A 16,414-nucleotide genomic window follows, 5' to 3' on the forward strand; every position below is an offset into this window, starting at 1 on the left:
CCGGGCCGCCTCTCCACGGGTGAGCGTGGGCCCGCCGCGGCCCCGCGCCTGACACGCACCCTCCGGCTCATCCCCGGGGCTGACCCGCCTCCCCCGGGGGCTGTCCCCGTTCCCCTTGTCCCCAGGCTCGTCCCGAGGCCCCCGTGTCCCCGCGGGGGTGGGGGGGGAGGCCGGTGCCCGCGCCCCCTCCCCACGTCCCCCCGGTCTCTCTGCCGTTTCAGGGACCGACGAGCACGGGCTGAAGATCCAGCAGGCCGCGGCCGCGGCGGGGACGTCACCCCCGGAGCTCTGCCAGCGAGTTTCGGGTCTCTTCCGCCAGGCCTTGACCCAGGCCGCCGTCTCCTTCACTGACTTCACCCGCACCAGCGAGCCCTGCCATCAGCGAGCCGTGTGTCATTTTTGGGGTGCTCTCCGGGACGGCGGGTCACTCTACAAAGGGTCTTACGAGGGCTGGTACTGCACTCCCGAGGAGTGCTTCCTGCCCGAGAGCCAGCTTGCCGAGCGCAGGGATGCCCAGGGACGCCCGTGCAAGGTGTCATTGGAGAGCGGCCATCAGGTAACGGCACCGGCCCGGTCAAGGGCAGCCACTCCTGTGGAAGCACTGCACGCTCATCTGTGGCTCTGGTCTGGCCGAATTTGGGGGTGTTTAATGCTTCCCGTAGCCGTTTGTAATTCATGTCAGCTGAGACTCGCCTGTGTTTCATAGGATGTCTCTTCTGTGTTTGTAGTGGTGTGTGGCTACGCAAGGGAGAGCGGCCAAAATCCCAACCAGCAGATGCAAATTTCAGCCATGTGCCATGGGAAGGATTCAGCTGCTGCTGGGTTCCGCAGGCTGCTGGCCTGGAAACAGTGTTTTAAAGCGGTGATGAAAGAAGTTCGCTGTGCGGAAGGATAAAGGTGTTTAAAACTGAGGTGTTCATTGGGTGTCCGGAGTTTCAGACCTATTTTGTGAGGCAATTCAGTTTGGCCTCTGGACACTTTTCATCAATCTTGTTACGTGGATTTTGGCCCTGCGTAGAACACCGTGACGTCATCTGCCTGTGGTCTAGTCTGATGACTGAATCGCAGTGCAACCAGGAGTGTGGTACCTGACTGAGAGTCTCTCTGCCACTGCGTTTTCTGTAAGGTGTCAGGAGTTACATGATTTAATCCAGCAGTTGCAGATAATCATGCTTCAGAGCTAAGCAGAGGTTATGTTCTTGTGATATTTGTACGAGGCTGGGGCATAGGAGTGTTGGTTCACACAGAAAGGGGTGTATGTTAATAAATAATATCTCATGATAAAGCACCTAATGTAGCTGGGGAAAAGATAAGTTTCCAGGCAAAGAAATCATTCTTTATATCTAAAGTAGAGTCAGCAGGCTTCAAAGTCAAATATACCCTGAGAACAATTACTTGCCGTAGCTGCGTGTCAAACTGTCCAAGAGAAACAGTAGTGTGCATGGTGCAGAGATGATCTTGCAAGGTGGTGGAAAGAGATGGTAGGTGTTTGTCTCCAACCAGAAAGAGACAGTTGGGTAGTTTGTTGGTTGAGGGTTTTGTGAAGGAAAAGGGGGAGTTTACAACATGCCATAAAACCTGTACTTCTGGTGAGTCTCTGATTTTTGGTATCCAGTAGAGCCTGGGGGTGAAAATGTATAGCTCATCTTTGAATGATGCTCTTCAGGTCTTCCTTGAATGCTGAGAGATCAGAGTCTGTTCTGTAGGAAATGATCCTCCTTCTTCACTCTGTTCCTGTGTTTTTGTGTCATTTAATGTGCAGAGAAGCTGGAGAGGAGCCACCAGAGGCTCCCAGTGTGGTCCGGGTACGGAGCACAGGCTTACAGGAGGTAGAGGGAACTGGGCCAGTTTAGTTTGGCAAACAGGATGCGAAGGGACAAGCTAACAGCAGCCTACACCTACTTGCAGGGCAGTTACAAAGAGCACAAAGACATATGCTTCTCAGGCATGCCAGGTGCTAGACCAAGGGGTAATGATGCCACAAGCTGTGCTGCGGCATCAGGCTGGGCATTAGGATAAGCTCTTTCCCCAGGAGGGCGGTGCAATCCTGGGGCAGGTCCCCAGCGAGGTGGGGGAGCCCCATCCTTGGGGTGTTCCAGCCTTGGCCCGGTAAAGCTCCAGTCACCCTTGGCTGGTGCCAGCTCTGCTGTGAGCAGGCTGTGGGGCTGGAGGGCCCATCCCACATCCACTGTTCTCATTTTACGGCTTTGTTCTGGTGTCGGCTGGTGGATTAGTTTACCTGTAGAGTGAGGATATGCTCCATTGCAGGACCAGGAACTGCGCTGTTCTGTATTCGCTGTGAGGGGAGCTGCATTTATTGAAGTATTGCATTCATCGCTCAGGTCCAGTGGGGCGACAGTTGGTGCATGTCGGGCTGCAGGGATTCTCTTTCTGGTGAGGAAATGAGCTGGAGCTGGGAACTGCCTGTCCAGGGAGCACGCTGAAAAAGCCCTGAGTGGGCTGGTAAACCACAAGCTGAACGTGAGCCAGCAGTGTGCCCTGGCAGCAAAGGCAGTCAACGGGATTATCTCAGGGTATACCAACAGGAGCAATGCCTGTTGGAGGGACATGATTATCCCCCTCTGCTTGGCACTCTAATGACCACATCTAGGTACTGCATCCAGTTTTCCATCCCCCAATACAGGAAACACAGTTTAGAAACTGGAAGAATTTCAGTGGAGGGCCACCAAGATGGTTAGGATGCTGGATCACTTGCCATTTGAGGAGGGGCTAAGGGAGCTGGCTTCTTCAACCTTAGAGAAGACAGATTTTGGGAGAGCCTAGTGGCAGAAGCTCCCCAATAGCTACAAAGAGGTCATCAAGAAGATGGAGCCAGGTCCTTCTAATGGTACATGGCAGGAGGGAGGATGAGAGAATGGGCATAAGTTGAAACAAGAGAGGTTCATACTGGCTTACAGTGAAACTTTTTCCCCATGAGGACAACCAAGCAGCAGAACAGGCTGCCTGGGGAAGTTCTGTAGTCTCCATCTTTAGAAGTTTTCAAGATGTGCCAGGCTGAAGCTCTGAGTAACCTGTTCTGACCCCGTAGGTGACCCTACTGTGAGCAGGAGGCTGGACTAGAGACTTTCTGAATTATCCTGTGCTCCTAAGGTCAGGGCTGTTTGAAGGTCGGGAGAGACAGCACACAGATTTCTCTGCAGGGCAAATAGTCCAGTAACTGTTCACAGGCAAGCCTTGAGCAGAGACACCGGTTTTGTGGGTTGTTAAAATTACTCTGCCCTTTCTCAACCTCTCTGTATGCTCCAGGCTCTGAGTTACCACTTCTCGGGAGACAAGCCTGTTCCTAATCTCTTTTCCTCTTCCCGCTGAACTACTTTCTACTCAGCTGTCAACCACCATTTCTGCAGATGGCTAGCTGGTAGGTAGCTCAGCTCTTAGCACTTGGCAGATGATGTGAGGTGGGCTCCTCAGAGCCAAACACCGGACTTAGTCAGAGTTTCAGAAAAAATGATTGCAGGTCCCCCTTTGAGATGACTTTTGCATCCTGAGTTGTTGCCAAAAGGATCACTGGATTGTGTAAAAGGGCATATTGGATGGAGGACATGGCATCAGCTCTGTGTGAACTGTTACTCCTAGACAGAGTGCTGAGAGCTGGTACCCATAAACTGAAAAAGATTATGGAAAAACATAAAGATTGGGGGTGGGGGGGGTGTGGGGAGAACCAAAACATTTTTGTGTAACTGGTTTATGATTTGTGTAGGGAAGAATATTTCTTTTGGGGTGACCTTATAATCAAGTAAGCAAAGATAGTATTTGCTACTGGCTGCTGCTGAAATTAGATAAATTCAACTACATCATAAAGCAGTTAGGTTATGTCAGCTTGAGGTGTGGTAGGCTCTTTACTGCTTGTATTGAGAGTGAGGCACTGACTCAGTCAGAAGTCGTCGGGTTCAGTGCTAGAAACTGAAACTCTCCTGCATGATGCCAAAGCCTATACTTTCTTATCTTAGAGCCTTATTTAGCTGTAAAAGAATTCTTGACCTAGCCATAGATCTCTCAAGTGCCTTTAAACAGCTCAGTCATAGCGTATCTACCCACAAAGTTTTCATTGATTTAGCTAAATGTGTCATTTAAATGTGTGGGAGAAGTGCCGTCAGTACTTTAACATGATCATAGACTAAGAAAGTTAGCAACTAAGATGCACTAATGCTTAAACTGGGGAAAAAGAGGAACATAGCACCTAGGAGAAAAGCAAAGGCACGCACCAGGATTATTAGTAAGGCAGTAATTAACAACGTCATTGTGTCTTTTCATAATTTTCTACTATTGCAAAACTACGTTTTTAAGAAAGTGTATTCTTATCTCCCTGATTCTTGCCTGATGACACATGAATCTGGCAGGTAGAAAGGTATTCCTTCCCTGGGGGCACGAACATCTTTAAAAGCAGTGTTGAGCCATCCCAAGTGCCTAAGTCTTTACGTGTTGCCCTGGGGAACCCAGGGAGGTGGTGTCTTAGGAGAGGAGATTCCCACCACTCATAGAAAGATACCAGGGGCTTCACACTCGGTGGGGAGCACACCCAAACGCAGAGGTAGTGTGCGACAAGCTCCACGCTGAGAATGCTGTGTGCAGATTGTAAAACTGTTTGCAGAGCGTTTGGGCCGTAATTCTTTTCTCTCCTGCCTTCTCAGGTGCACTGGACCAAAGAGGAGAATTACATGTTCAGGCTCTCAGCGTTCCGGGATCCATTGCAGAAGTGGCTCCGGGACAACCCACACGCCATTTCCCCTGACCCTTTCTACCAGTGCGTGCTCCGCTGGCTGGAAGAGGACTTGCCAGACTTGTCCGTCTCTCGTGAGAGAAGCCGGCTGCCGTGGGGTATCCCTGTCCCCAGTGACTCAACACAAACTATTTATGTATGGGTAGATGCCTTGGTAAACTATCTGAGCGTGGTGGGCTACCCTGAGACACACGGTGAGTGGTGGCCTGCTGCGCACCATGTTGTGGGCAAGGACATCCTCAAGTTTCATGCTGTCTACTGGCCAGCTCTGCTGATGGCAGCAGGGCTGGCCCCCCCCGAGCGAATCTTTGTGCACTCCCACTGGACTGTCCGTGGGCAGAAGATGTCCAAAAGCCTGGGCAATGTGATTGACCCCTTTGCTTGTATTGGACAGTACACATTAGATGGATTTCGGTACTTCCTGCTAAGGCAGGGTGTACCTGAGCGGGATTGTGACTATTATGATGAGAAGGTTGTTAAGCTAGTGAATTCAGAACTGGCAGATGCGCTTGGGGGGCTTCTGAATCGGTCAACAGCCCTCAGCATTAACCCCAGCAACACTTACCCTTGTTTCTCAGAGTCTTGTTTTCCAAAGGTCTTGGATTACAGGGGGACAAAAGGCATGGGTAGGGCTTCTGCTGAAGACTATGAGTTTGTGGCATCTGTGGCTTCTCTGCCTCTGCAGGCGGCTAGTTATTTTGAAGGTTTCCAGATCTACAAGGCTTTAGAGTGCATTGCCCTGTGCGTAAGGCAGACCAACGGTTTCTTCCAGAGACACAGGCCTTGGAAACTTGACCGAAAGGACCCCGCAGAGCAGCTCTGGCTTGACACCATCATCCACGTTACGCTGGAATGCCTGCGTGTCTATGGGACTCTCCTGCAGCCCGTGATCCCACACACTGCAGACAAGTTGCTTTCCAGGCTGGCTGTTGAGCCAGAAGAGAGAGGTCTCTCAAGTTTGACATTTCTGCCACGCTACCATGGGAAGCCATGTCCCTTTGAAGGGAGACAGCTTGGGCCTGACACTGGCATCTTATTTCACAGACTAGAGAAGTCAAGACAGCATCAGATAGAAACAAAGAAGCTCTAGTCTCTGATAAAGAGCTTCTGTAAATAAAAGCCTCCGGGAACTCCCGGAAAATGTTGTCTTTGTTAAAAGCATGTTCCCCCTGTCTCTTGGTGGTGGTATAAAGTGGATGAGTGGAAAACCGGGCTGAGCAGGGCTATGCTGTCCTGCCTAGGTGGCTGGCATAGGTCTCTGCCCGATGGAAGCAGACACACTCAGGCAGATTGGTTGCGTGAGCGGCGCCAAGAGCTAGGAAAGCTTCTTGGGTAACACCCTTGAAGGAACACCTAATCAGCTAAGTTGGTAACAGAATGAACTGAAGATACAGCTTAGGGTTTGAATGTTGCTGCTTTTTTTTCCCTGATGTATTTTATGGGACATAAAAAGTGTCTGAGGCAAATATTTATCCCCTTACAATAGGGAACTCTTCCTATACAGTCTTGGGGCTCCACTAGAGAGCCCTCTTGCCTATGTCTCATATCTTTACTTCCTGGCCCCTTTACCTTTTCTGATGTGAGGAGTGGGTCAGGTGCTCTGCTGAGGATATTTTAAAGATGAATGTGGCAGCTGATCTGCTCAGGAATCTTTTCCAGAGACATCAACTCCCCAATTTGCTCGCTCCCTTGCTCGCTCCAGGAATGCCTCCTCAGGCTAGCACTCAGTCTCACTCTCCAGGAGGATCAAAGTACCCCTGAGGAAAGAAAGGGTCTTTCCTGGGGCCTTCTCAGTGTTGTCTCTACTCACACAGGGAGAGGGCTGAGCAGCAGTTCTGCAGCTAGTGTCCTCATCTCGACTTTGCCCCGCAGGTTTTTGGCCAGGCCAGAAGTAGCTGGGGGTAGTCAGAAATGGTTTCCTGGTAACATCTCTGGGACGTAAGTCCAAATGAGTCTGTTGGGTCCACCAGCTGAGCTTCCTTTATGGGCCAAAACCTCAGTTCAGCTGATGTCTACGTGAGCCTTAATGGGGAGGATCCCTTCTGTGTGACTGCTCTTTATACAGCAGGCAGTCCAGTGAGACAGGATGGTTCAGTGGTCGAATGGGTGGTCTCGCTCAGCTGTATAGACCTGCAGACATCCTTCCAAAGTTGGAAAGGAGGGATGTATTTCAGCCCCAGTCTCAACTTTATGAGGATTTTCCACCTGCTGCATTGTTTATTGTACCTTCTTCGTTTCATTTCAGTGCTGCTGGAAGCAGGCAGCTGAGCACTGATACCCTGGGGCAGTTGTGACCACTTGGGGACCTCTGGTAAATCCTTCCCAGCCTTTGGCTCCTCCAGTTCCCACCAACTGCCTGCGCTGCAGGAGTCTTCTTGTATCGGGGGCCAATCTTAGGAGGCCGTGATCTCTTTTGGAGCTGCCTGGGCTGCGTTACCAGCCCCCTCGGAGCACTGTGGGTCTCTGCGGTCACAGGAGAGGGAAGGGCAGACCATACCGCTTGTCCCACCTATTGCCCTCGCGGTTCTCCATGATGCCCTCCCTGTGCTGCAGCACACTGTCCGGCCTATTTCAGATTACCCGTGAGAAGAAAGCGAGGTCCTCTCAACCCCCTCCTGTGGCGGTAATCCTCTTCCCCTGTGCAGTTTTACCTGGCACCCCTCGCTCCTGCCATCCCTGCGTGCACGCTTCGGGCTGCTGCCCTCCATGCCCTCGCGCTGTGAGTGCTGGCTCCCGGCGCAGGCGGAGGTGCCTGCTGCCCTGCTCCACCCACGAAGGATGCGGGCAAGAGAGACGCCATCCCGTTCCCCATCATCTCTGATCCTGATGGTGGCCGGTGGGAGTGCCATCGCAGCCCTAGGAAGCCAGGGAGAAGGGCCAGAGGCCCGACTCATCTCTAGCAGGAGCTGCCGCGTGTCCCCCTGCCAGCACCGGTGTGGGCAGCTCCGTCCGCGCCGGAGCATCCGTGTGCTGCCTGCGTGGGGCTCTTCCGTAGACCTCAAACCCGAGGGTGGCAGCCCCCGTGGCCGTGGCTACAGGCTTTTTCTGGCATCGCCGGCCGTGGTGGGAGCGAGCGCCTTGGCATCTCTCGGCTTTTGAAGCGTGTGGGGGGCTTCTGTCCCCCAGTTTCTGGTCCTGCCCCCACCCTCTTCCCACCACTGGCCTTGGACTGGTCTCCCTCTCTCCCAGGAGGCGACCTGTGTCGCTGCCTGGTGCCCTGCCGGTCCCCAGCCTGCCCGGGAAGGCGGCCGGTGGGGTTCCCGGGATGCCGCGGCAGTTTGTCCCCGCCTCCGTCGCTTGGCCCGGGGCGGGGGGGGGGTCTCTGAGGCCGGCGCCGGTCGCCCTCACCCGCCGAGGGGACGCCGGCCGGGTCCCCGAGCCCAGGCGAGTCCCCGCAGCCTCGGGCCTGGCGGGGACGGCAGGTGGCTCGGTGCCGGTACCGGTGCGTGGGGCGGGGCCGTGGGGTGCCGGTACGCGGGGCCGTGCCGGTGCGTGGGGCGGGGCCGTGCGGTGCCGGTACGCGGGGCGGGGCCGTGCCGCAGCCGGTGCGTGGGGCGGCGCGGCCCCATGAGACGGTGAGGCGGCGGCGGCGGCGGCGGCGGCGCGGGATGGCGGCGGGCGGCGGCGGGCGGCCGCCGGGCCCCGACTCCTCGCTGGAGCCCTACGTGCAGACCCGCATCTTTAAGATCATCGTGATCGGAGACTCCAACGTGGGCAAGACGTGCCTGACCTTCCGCTTCTGCGGGGGCACCTTCCCCGACAAGACCGAGGCCACCATCGGCGTGGACTTTCGCGAGAAGACGGTGGAGATCGAAGGGGAGCGCATCAAGGTGGGCCACGGCGGCACCGGCACCGAGCCCGGGGCTGGCCGGCAGCGGCCCGGGCGGCAAAGGCAGCCTGTCCCTGCCCCAACCCCTGCCCCTGCCCCGGGTCTTTGCCCCCCAAACGCCCCTCGGGGGCTTCTCTGTTCTCGGTCCGACTCGAGGGAGGGGAAGAGGGGGAGGTTTCTCATCCCCGTGTTGCAGGGATGCTTTCTGAACCCGTCACTGCGCTGCGTTGTCGCTATTTATGCGGTTTGCTCGAGTCTGCAGGCGGTATGAAACCATAGCTTGGGGTGAAACGCTGCTGTCCTGCTCTCCCGACACCCAGCGTAACCGGGTCCTCGAAGCGTCAGGGTGGCCTCCGGCTTCAGCAGCTGGACCAAAAGAGGGGCGAAGCTGCGGGGAGCTGGGGGAAGGAGCTGTACGCAGAAACCAATGTGTTTTCGGGGGAGCAGATGGTTGTAGGCTGGCAGTGGCTGCGCTGGAAGGCCAGGAGCTTGCACGAGCTGGTTGCAGTGGGCTTGGCAGCTGTGAGAGTAATGCTGAAGACTGCTGTCAGCGAGCACTGGGAGGGTGCAATTTCAGCAGAACTAGAATAGGACGGATTTGCTGTACGAAGGCCAGGGTGACACCTGGAAGAAATGCATCAGCCCAAACCTGAAGAGCTCTGGCTGATGTGCCGGAGCAGATCTGTAGATCTACAGCAACTGGTAGGAGACGGCCTGGGGAGCACAGCTTGCAGCTGAGCTTGGCCTGCCCGGTTAGGTGGATGAGCACCGACAGCTGTCTGTGTGTAAGACTGACTGCTGGAAGAAGCAAATCTTGCTATTTTGCTGACAGATGGGTGATCAAAAGTTGAGGGACTAATCACAACGAAATCAGAGCTACTATCGTTGGGTAAGAACTTTAGCCGTGCTTTTAATGCCCATGAACATTTTCATCTCTCCTTTAAGAGGAGAGGTGCTCATTTTTCCCCCCGCCTTCCCCAGGTCTATCCAACACCACATAGCTGTGCTGTTGTAAGCTGTAGTGCAGGCTGGCATGAAGCCTGTCTTACTGCCACTAGTCAGAAAACATTGCCAGGCTTTCTACCTTTGGATATTATTTGTGCTCCAGCAGGCAGGAGTGGGAGGCAGTGCAGCAAATTGGCCCTTTCCTGGGACCATGCATCCAAGAGGGGAGGTGAGAGAACTACCTTCCCTCTTCTGCTCTGCCCAGATGGGATAGACTGGCAGGGAAATGCATGAGCAGCAGCTCTTCTTTGCCAGCATTTTTCCACTCTGAAAGACTCTGGGGCGGGCACTGTCTCAGTGGGGTACAGGGTGATTTGGATTAACCCCAGACACTTGTTTGGAAATTGCCAGCTCCAGGTTTCAAGACATTATCTACAACGGCCAGGAGAACTCAGAGAGTCACAGTCTAACAGCAAAGTGTGGGTTGGAAGGGACCTCTGGAGGTCATCTGCTCCAGCTCTCCTGCTGAAGCCAGGCAACCCAGAGCTGATTGCCCAGGACCACGGCCAGATGGCTTTTGAGTATCTCTAAGGATGGAGGCTCCACAACCACCCTGGGCAACCTGTGCCAGTGCTCAGGCTCCCTCACGGTGAAAGGTGTTTTCTGATGTTCAGAGGGAACCTCCTGTGTTTCAGTGTGTGCCCACTGCCCCTGCTCTTGGCACTGGGCACCAGTGAAAAGAGCTGGGCTCTGTCCTCTTTGTAGTCTCCCTTCAGTTATCTATACACATTGGTAAGATTCCCCCCTGAGCCTTCTCTTCTCTGGGCTAAACAGTCCCGGCTCTCTCAGACTTTCCTTGTAAGAGAAACACTCCAGTCCCTTCAACATCTTTGTGGTCCTTTGCTGGATTCTCTCCAGTCCATGCCTCTCCTCTACTGGGGAGCCCAGAACTGAACACAGCACTCCAGCACTGAATAAAGGGGATGAATCACCTCCTTCAGCCTGCTGGCAATACTTTGTTTAATGCAGCCCAGAATACCATTCACCGCCTTTGCTGCAAGGGCACACTGTTGGCTCATGTCAACCTGGTGTCCCTCGGGACCCTAAGTCCTGTTCTGTACAGCTGCTTTCCAGCTGAGTGGTCCCCAGCAGGTACTGTTGCCTGGAGTTGTTCCTCCCCAGGGGCAGGAATTGGCACTTCACTTTGTTGAACTTCATGAAGTTCCTGTTAGTGCATTTCTCCAGCCTTTTGAGGTCCCTCTGGATGGCAGCACAACCATTTCACATCCTAGCCATGCTCCTCCCAGTTTGGTGTCATCTGCACACTTGCTGAGGGTGCTGAGGGCAATCTGGATGGTGATGCAGATCATTAATGAAGATGTTGAACAGGGCTGGGCCCAGTATTGACCCCTGGGGTACACTGCTAGTTACCAGTGTTCAACTACACTATGTGTCACTGATCACCACCTTCTAGGCCCAGATGTTCAGCCAGTTTCCAATCCATCTCACTGCTCAACCAGCCCACGAGCTTGTTGGCTTCTGCCACTTGGGTCAGGAAGTTGTCATCAGTGCCATCCAGGAACCTCGTGGATTGTTCGTGCCCTGCTGTGTTTCCTTCCAGCAGCTATTGGGGTGGTTGAAGTCCTCCGTGAGGACCAGGGCCTGCCGACATGAGGCTGCTCCTATCTGTCTCTAGAGTGCCTCAGCCTGCTGGTCAGGTGGCCTATAGCAGACACCCCTTACAATGTCGCCCGTGCCGGTCTGCTTTTTAATCCTCACCCACAAGCTCTCGGTTGGCTCCTCACCCATCCCCACACAGAGTTCCATGCCCTCCTGCTGCTCTGTCACACAAAGGGTGGATCCCCCTCCTCATCTTCTCCTTGCCCTGACTCCTCTGTACCTACCATCATGTAATTGTTGGGGTTCTCTTTTATGGCATAGGATTAGGTGGACAAATGTCCTGATCTGGTGCAAGAATGTCTGTGAAATGAGAAGTGCTTGTGTGCTTCGTTTCTGTGGTGGGGATGGTGGTCAAGGTGGCATCGGGAAAAGGTTGAGAAAAAGGGAGCGGTGCTCCCTGAATGAAAGTGCTGATGTGATCTCTCTTATTAGATGAGCTGGGCTTGCCTGGTTGAATTACACAAGCACGTGCGCTGTCGTATACAGCCTTGGGCACTGTCAGTGTAGGCCCAAAAGCTTGTGTAACTTATCCATCAATCCTGGTTCATCTAATAAGAGGTTGCCTCTCCCTGTGAGGCTCGCCTGGCCTGCCTCCTGCCTCAGGGCTGTCAAAGATGGACCCACGGGAAGCCCTCCTGCATCTTCCTGCAGGGAGTTCAACGAGCCGGCCTGCGCCCGAAGCAGCAGGCCTTGGCCCAGGGCGGACGCTCGGCGCTCCTGTAGTCTTCTTTCTTGTCTGCTTTGCTTCCTAGGTGCAAGTGTGGGACACAGCTGGCCAGGAGAGGTTTCGGAAGAGCATGGTAGAGCATTACTACCGCAACGTGCATGCCGTCGTCTTTGTTTATGACGTCACGAAGATGACCTCCTTCACCAACCTCAAGACGTGGATCGAGGAGTGCAACGGGCACGCAGTGCCCCCCCTCGTCCCCAGGGTGCTCGTGGGGAACAAGTGTGACTTGAAAGACCTGATCCAAGTGCCATCCAGCATGGCTCTGAAGTTCGCCGACGCTCACAACATGCTTTTGTTTGAGACCTCGGCCAAGGACCCTAAGGAGAGCCAGAACGTGGACGCCATTTTCATGTGCCTGGCCTGCCGGCTGAAGGCGCAGCGGTCGCTTCTCTGCCGGGACCTGGAGGGGCGGCCGGGCCAGGCTCGCAGGCTGGAGCCAACACACGATGCCAACGGTAAAAACTCCTGCCCGTGCTGAGCACGGCTCCCGCCGCCATCTGTCACGGTCACCTCAATAAAGTCTCTGCGGCTCCAGTCAGCTCTGGGTGTTGCTTTGCGCGGCTCGGCTCCGCTCGGCTCGGTCCGGCTCCGCTCGGCTCGATTCGGCTCGGTCCGACCCCGCTCGGCTCGATTCGGCTCGGGCTGAGGGCGGCGCGCATGCGCGGCGCCGGCAAGGCGCATGCGCAGTGTGCGGCGGCGCCACCATGAAGTAGGTCGGCGGGCGCGGAGGGAGGGAGGGGAGGTTTGGGCCCGCTCCCGGTTCTGTTCCCGGTCCCGGTGCTGACGGTGCCCTCGCCCTCAGCCCCCTGACGAAGGTGAAGCTGATCAACGAGCTGAACGCGCGGGAGGCGGAGCTGGGCGTGCAGGAGGCGGTCTCGTGGCACGCGGAGTACAAGGACAGCGCCTGGATCTTCGTCGGTATGGGCCGGGGGCCGGGGAGGGGGGGGTGGGCCTGGGCCCGGGCCCGGCCGGGCCTGCGCGGTACCGGTGCCCCCTTCCCTCCTCTCCCTCTCCCTGCAGGCGGGCTGCACTACGAGCTGACGGAGGGGGATGTCATCTGCGTGTTCTCGCAGTAAGTGCCGCAGCCCCCCCGCCCCGGGCCCCCACCGTGCCCCTGCCGCTGCCTGGGGTGCTGAGAGTGTGTTGCAGGTACGGGGAGGTCGTCAATATTAACTTGGTGCGGGACAAGAAGACCGGCAAGTCGAAAGGCTTTTGCTTTCTGTGCTATGAGGACCAGAGGAGCACCATTCTCGCTGTTGACAACTTCAATGGGATCAAGGTGAGTGAAGCAGCCTGGGATGCCGTCCTGCCTGCCTGCCGTGGCTCCCGAGGTGCTGCTTCACGTCAAACAGGAGCCCTGACAGCATGGGTCACTGGCGACCCACAGCACGTGGGGAGCTGGTCTGTGCCCTCGCCAACAGCGTGATTCCTCTCGTAGATCAAAGGAAGGACGATTCGAGTGGACCACGTGGCCAACTATCGGCCCCCCAAAGACTCCGATGACTTAGACGAGGTGACAAAAGCCCTCCATGCAAAGGGTTGTGGAGTTAAAACGCCACCTCATACGTCATCCGATTCCCTGTCGGAAGATGATGATGTGCCCGTAAAAAAGCAAAAAGGTGAGGTGTGTTCCTGCCAGTCTTGACCCCAGGTGGGAGTCTCTGTGCAGAGACCTCAGCCTTGCAAGGGCCCATTCCTCGGGGGAACACCAAGGATGGGTGTGCTCCTGAAAAGAGCCACAGCCTTAATGTCCAGGCTTTGCGTCGTGATCCCCTGAGGGGTATCAGAGTGCCTGTATTTAGCCCTTATCTGTGAGTGTCCTCCCCCTGCCTCTGAAGAGCTGTATCTTGCAAACAATAACAGCACTTTTCCTGGAAAAAAGCCTGCCAGGCTGCAGGGTTACTGCATGGGGGAGCAGTGCTGTAGGGGAAAGGGAGAGGGAAGGCTTAGGAAAAGCACCACTTAATCTTAAAATCTGGGTGCTGCTACTGTAGGACTGGAGTGCTGTAGATGTATGGAATGACCACTGTGTGGCCTATGCAAGATAACTGGATTGAATAGAACGTAAAACCAGCAGATGTAGGTGAGATTCTGTGGCTGGAAACTGAAGCCAAAGAAAGTAGGGGGGGAGTTGGACTAGGTGACCTTTAAAGGTCCCTTCCAAGTCCAACTATTCTATGATTCTATGAAAGCAGACCTAAAAATGCAGTGTAAGTTAAACCATCTGAGTGCTTGTATACCTCCTGTTCTCAGTGGTTGCAGCAGGACTTGCTGCTCTATGTCTTTCAGAAGGAAAAGGGAAAGGTGTAAAGTACATCCAAATTGAACTTGAACGAACGTGCCTCATAAAGGACCAGCCTGTGCAACTATACTGATGGATTTTTTAAACAGCCGTTAGGGTTTTTTCCATCTGTGTGGCAGAGATCTTGAAAAGTTAGGCTTGTCAGAGCCAGCGGAGTGCTAGAAGCAGTGACTTGCAGTAGGAGCTGCTTACTGTGGCTTGCCAACCACTTCCAGGCGGCATCCACCTGTGCTGGGTTGTAGCTCCCAGGACAAGCTGGTTAGGTGCGGTGGCGGTGGGGTGGGGGTGTCTGTTGTTCTGAAATTGGCTTGGAGCTCACGGCATGGCGTGCAGAGGATCCTTCTCTCCCACAGCTGGGCTCTGCTGGTGGCAGACAGGTGTTAGCAGCAGGTATTTGGGGCCATCTTGTAGCTACAGCTGAGCCCTTCCGCTGTCGGGGTTTGAGACCTGTCTTTGCTGTGCTGCCGCCCCCCCATTAAGAGAGGAGCTCAGCGCTGTGTGGCATGGAGGAGGAGATGGGATGGATGGGGCCTTAGCATGGGGCAGAGGGGCATGTCGGTCAGGCGAGAGTCCTAGTTTGAGAGAAGGTTGGAGGAAAGAAAATAGGCAACAAAACTAAGGGTGGGGATAAGCTGTTGCTCCAGAGTGTCGAGGAGATGCACAAAAGTGAGAGGGGCAAAGGAGAGCGAAGAGGGAAAAGAATCGTTGGGTGGGGAGAAGAGAATTTCCACAGAGCGGATCACGATGTTCTTATTGCATGGATGTTACTGGGGAAAGAGAATGAAAGGAAGGTGCTTGATACCCCAAGCTGTGTTGAAGTGCCCGAGGGCAGCCTTGCTGGGAGGAACATGATGTGGCAAGTGTTAAAGAAGGAAGCAGGATGGCTCAGGCTGGAGGAGAAAAGTGTCGGGGTTGAAAGTGGAATAGGATCTCTCTGAGGGGGGAAACGGGCTGTGAAGCTTGGGTGGAGGGGGACAGAGCCTAAAATGGGAGGGGAGTTGGAAAGGTGGTAGGCAGAGCCTGGGGAGCTGAGGTGATGCTTGCAGGACCGTCTGTCCCAAAAGGTGAACCTTTTATTTCAGAAAAGGAGAAAAGTAGACAGGAGCGGCAAAAGCAGAGCTTGCAGGCTGTGAAGAGGGCGGTGGCCGCAGAGGAGGCACACCCCAGGATCAAGATTAAGAAGGAGAAGGAGGACCCGGCCTACGACCGCTACGCCAGTGGGAGCCAGCAGCCCTGGAAGGGCTCCGAGGGGAAGCCTGTGAGCAGGACGCAGCGAGACGAGGAAGAGCGGAGGCACCAGAGGCCTTTGGAGAGAAGAGGGGAAAAGAGCTGCCAGGACCAGAGGGGACAAAGCGGTTTGTGGGAAGAGAGGGAGAAGAGAGAGGAGGCTGGCAGGAAGGGTGACGGGCACAGCGCCCGGCGAGAAGAGCCTCCCGAGGGAGGCAGATCCCGGGAGCGCTGGGAGCCCCATCCCAGGCACAGGGAGCGGGGCTCCGCGAGAGGCTCCAGCCGCTGCTGAGCCCTGGGGCCAGCGCTCAGGAGGACCAAAAGCCTGCCCAAAAACCTGCTCCGAGCCTCCTTGGGGCACAGCTGGGGGGCACCGCGGCTGGACTGTTCACCTCCAACAGCTTCCACTTGGTTCCTCATTCCATCCTCGGACGGGGCTCCCCTTGCTGCCCGTGCTGCGGACTGGGACGCGAGGGTTTTTTTGCCTCCTCCAGCCCTTTTTGCGGCGTTGGACGCACGCTGCCGCGTGAAGATGGTCGCTGGGAGTGGCAGGATGCTCTTCTTCCCAAAATTGCCCAGTTCTGTCAGTCCTGGTGGAGGGTTTCCCCACTCTTGGGCTGCAGGGAGAGAGTGGTGGGCGTTTTGTCGGCTCCACGTGCCAGCTTTGGGCCCTGAGCCCACCCAGTGCCTCTCCGGGCTGCTGGGCTGGATCTCCAGAGCCGCGCTGCTGCCTGGGGGCCACTTACTGTTGGAACGCCTCTGAATAAAAGTTACCTGTGAACCAGAAGGCAGCCCTGGGAGCAGCGTTCCTCTTTCCCGGTGGCCGGTGAAGGCGTGCGTTTTTCTGATTTGACCTGAAAATTGCGAGTGAGGGATAAGGGGGGGGGGGCTGGAGGGGTGTTTTTTGGCCGGATCTCCTTGCTAGGAGAAATAATAACCCCCCGACAGGATCCGTTACGG

General features: G+C 55.4%; 3 protein-coding genes across 4 annotated transcripts; all 3 read left to right on the plus strand.

Moving 5' to 3' along the window:
* Positions 1-52: 52 nt before the first annotated feature.
* On the plus strand, positions 53-5,882 carry MARS2 (methionyl-tRNA synthetase 2, mitochondrial; the record flags this gene model as incomplete). Its single annotated transcript, XM_052814083.1, has 2 exons — positions 53-556; positions 4,653-5,882. Coding segments are annotated over 2 exons (1,683 nt in total), but the record flags the coding sequence as incomplete, so codon positions are not given.
* Positions 5,883-8,087: 2,205 nt separating this feature from the next.
* Positions 8,088-12,463, plus strand: RAB33A (RAB33A, member RAS oncogene family). The gene is made up of 2 exons (XM_052813252.1): positions 8,088-8,571; positions 11,948-12,463. Exons 1-2 carry the CDS (start codon positions 8,350-8,352, stop codon positions 12,401-12,403), a joined length of 678 nt encoding a protein of 225 aa, XP_052669212.1. The 5' UTR covers positions 8,088-8,349; the 3' UTR covers positions 12,404-12,463.
* Positions 12,464-12,540: 77 nt separating this feature from the next.
* On the plus strand, positions 12,541-16,241 carry RBMX2 (RNA binding motif protein X-linked 2). Of its 2 annotated transcripts, XM_052813249.1 has the most exons (6): positions 12,555-12,634; positions 12,728-12,843; positions 12,946-12,997; positions 13,075-13,204; positions 13,364-13,544; positions 15,310-16,241. In XM_052813249.1, the coding sequence occupies exons 1-6, from the start codon at positions 12,630-12,632 to the stop codon at positions 15,744-15,746; spliced, it is 921 nt and encodes a 306-aa protein (XP_052669209.1). In that variant the 5' UTR covers positions 12,555-12,629; the 3' UTR covers positions 15,747-16,241. The 2 variants fall into 2 exon arrangements, with proteins under 2 accessions (XP_052669207.1, XP_052669209.1); XM_052813247.1 differs by having other exon boundaries at positions 12,541-12,634; positions 12,946-13,204.
* Positions 16,242-16,414: the final 173 nt, after the last annotated feature.

The sequence above is a fragment of the Harpia harpyja genome, chromosome 18, assembly GCF_026419915.1.
Source record: "Harpia harpyja isolate bHarHar1 chromosome 18, bHarHar1 primary haplotype, whole genome shotgun sequence".
In the NCBI taxonomy this organism is placed as follows: domain Eukaryota; kingdom Metazoa; phylum Chordata; class Aves; order Accipitriformes; family Accipitridae; genus Harpia; species Harpia harpyja.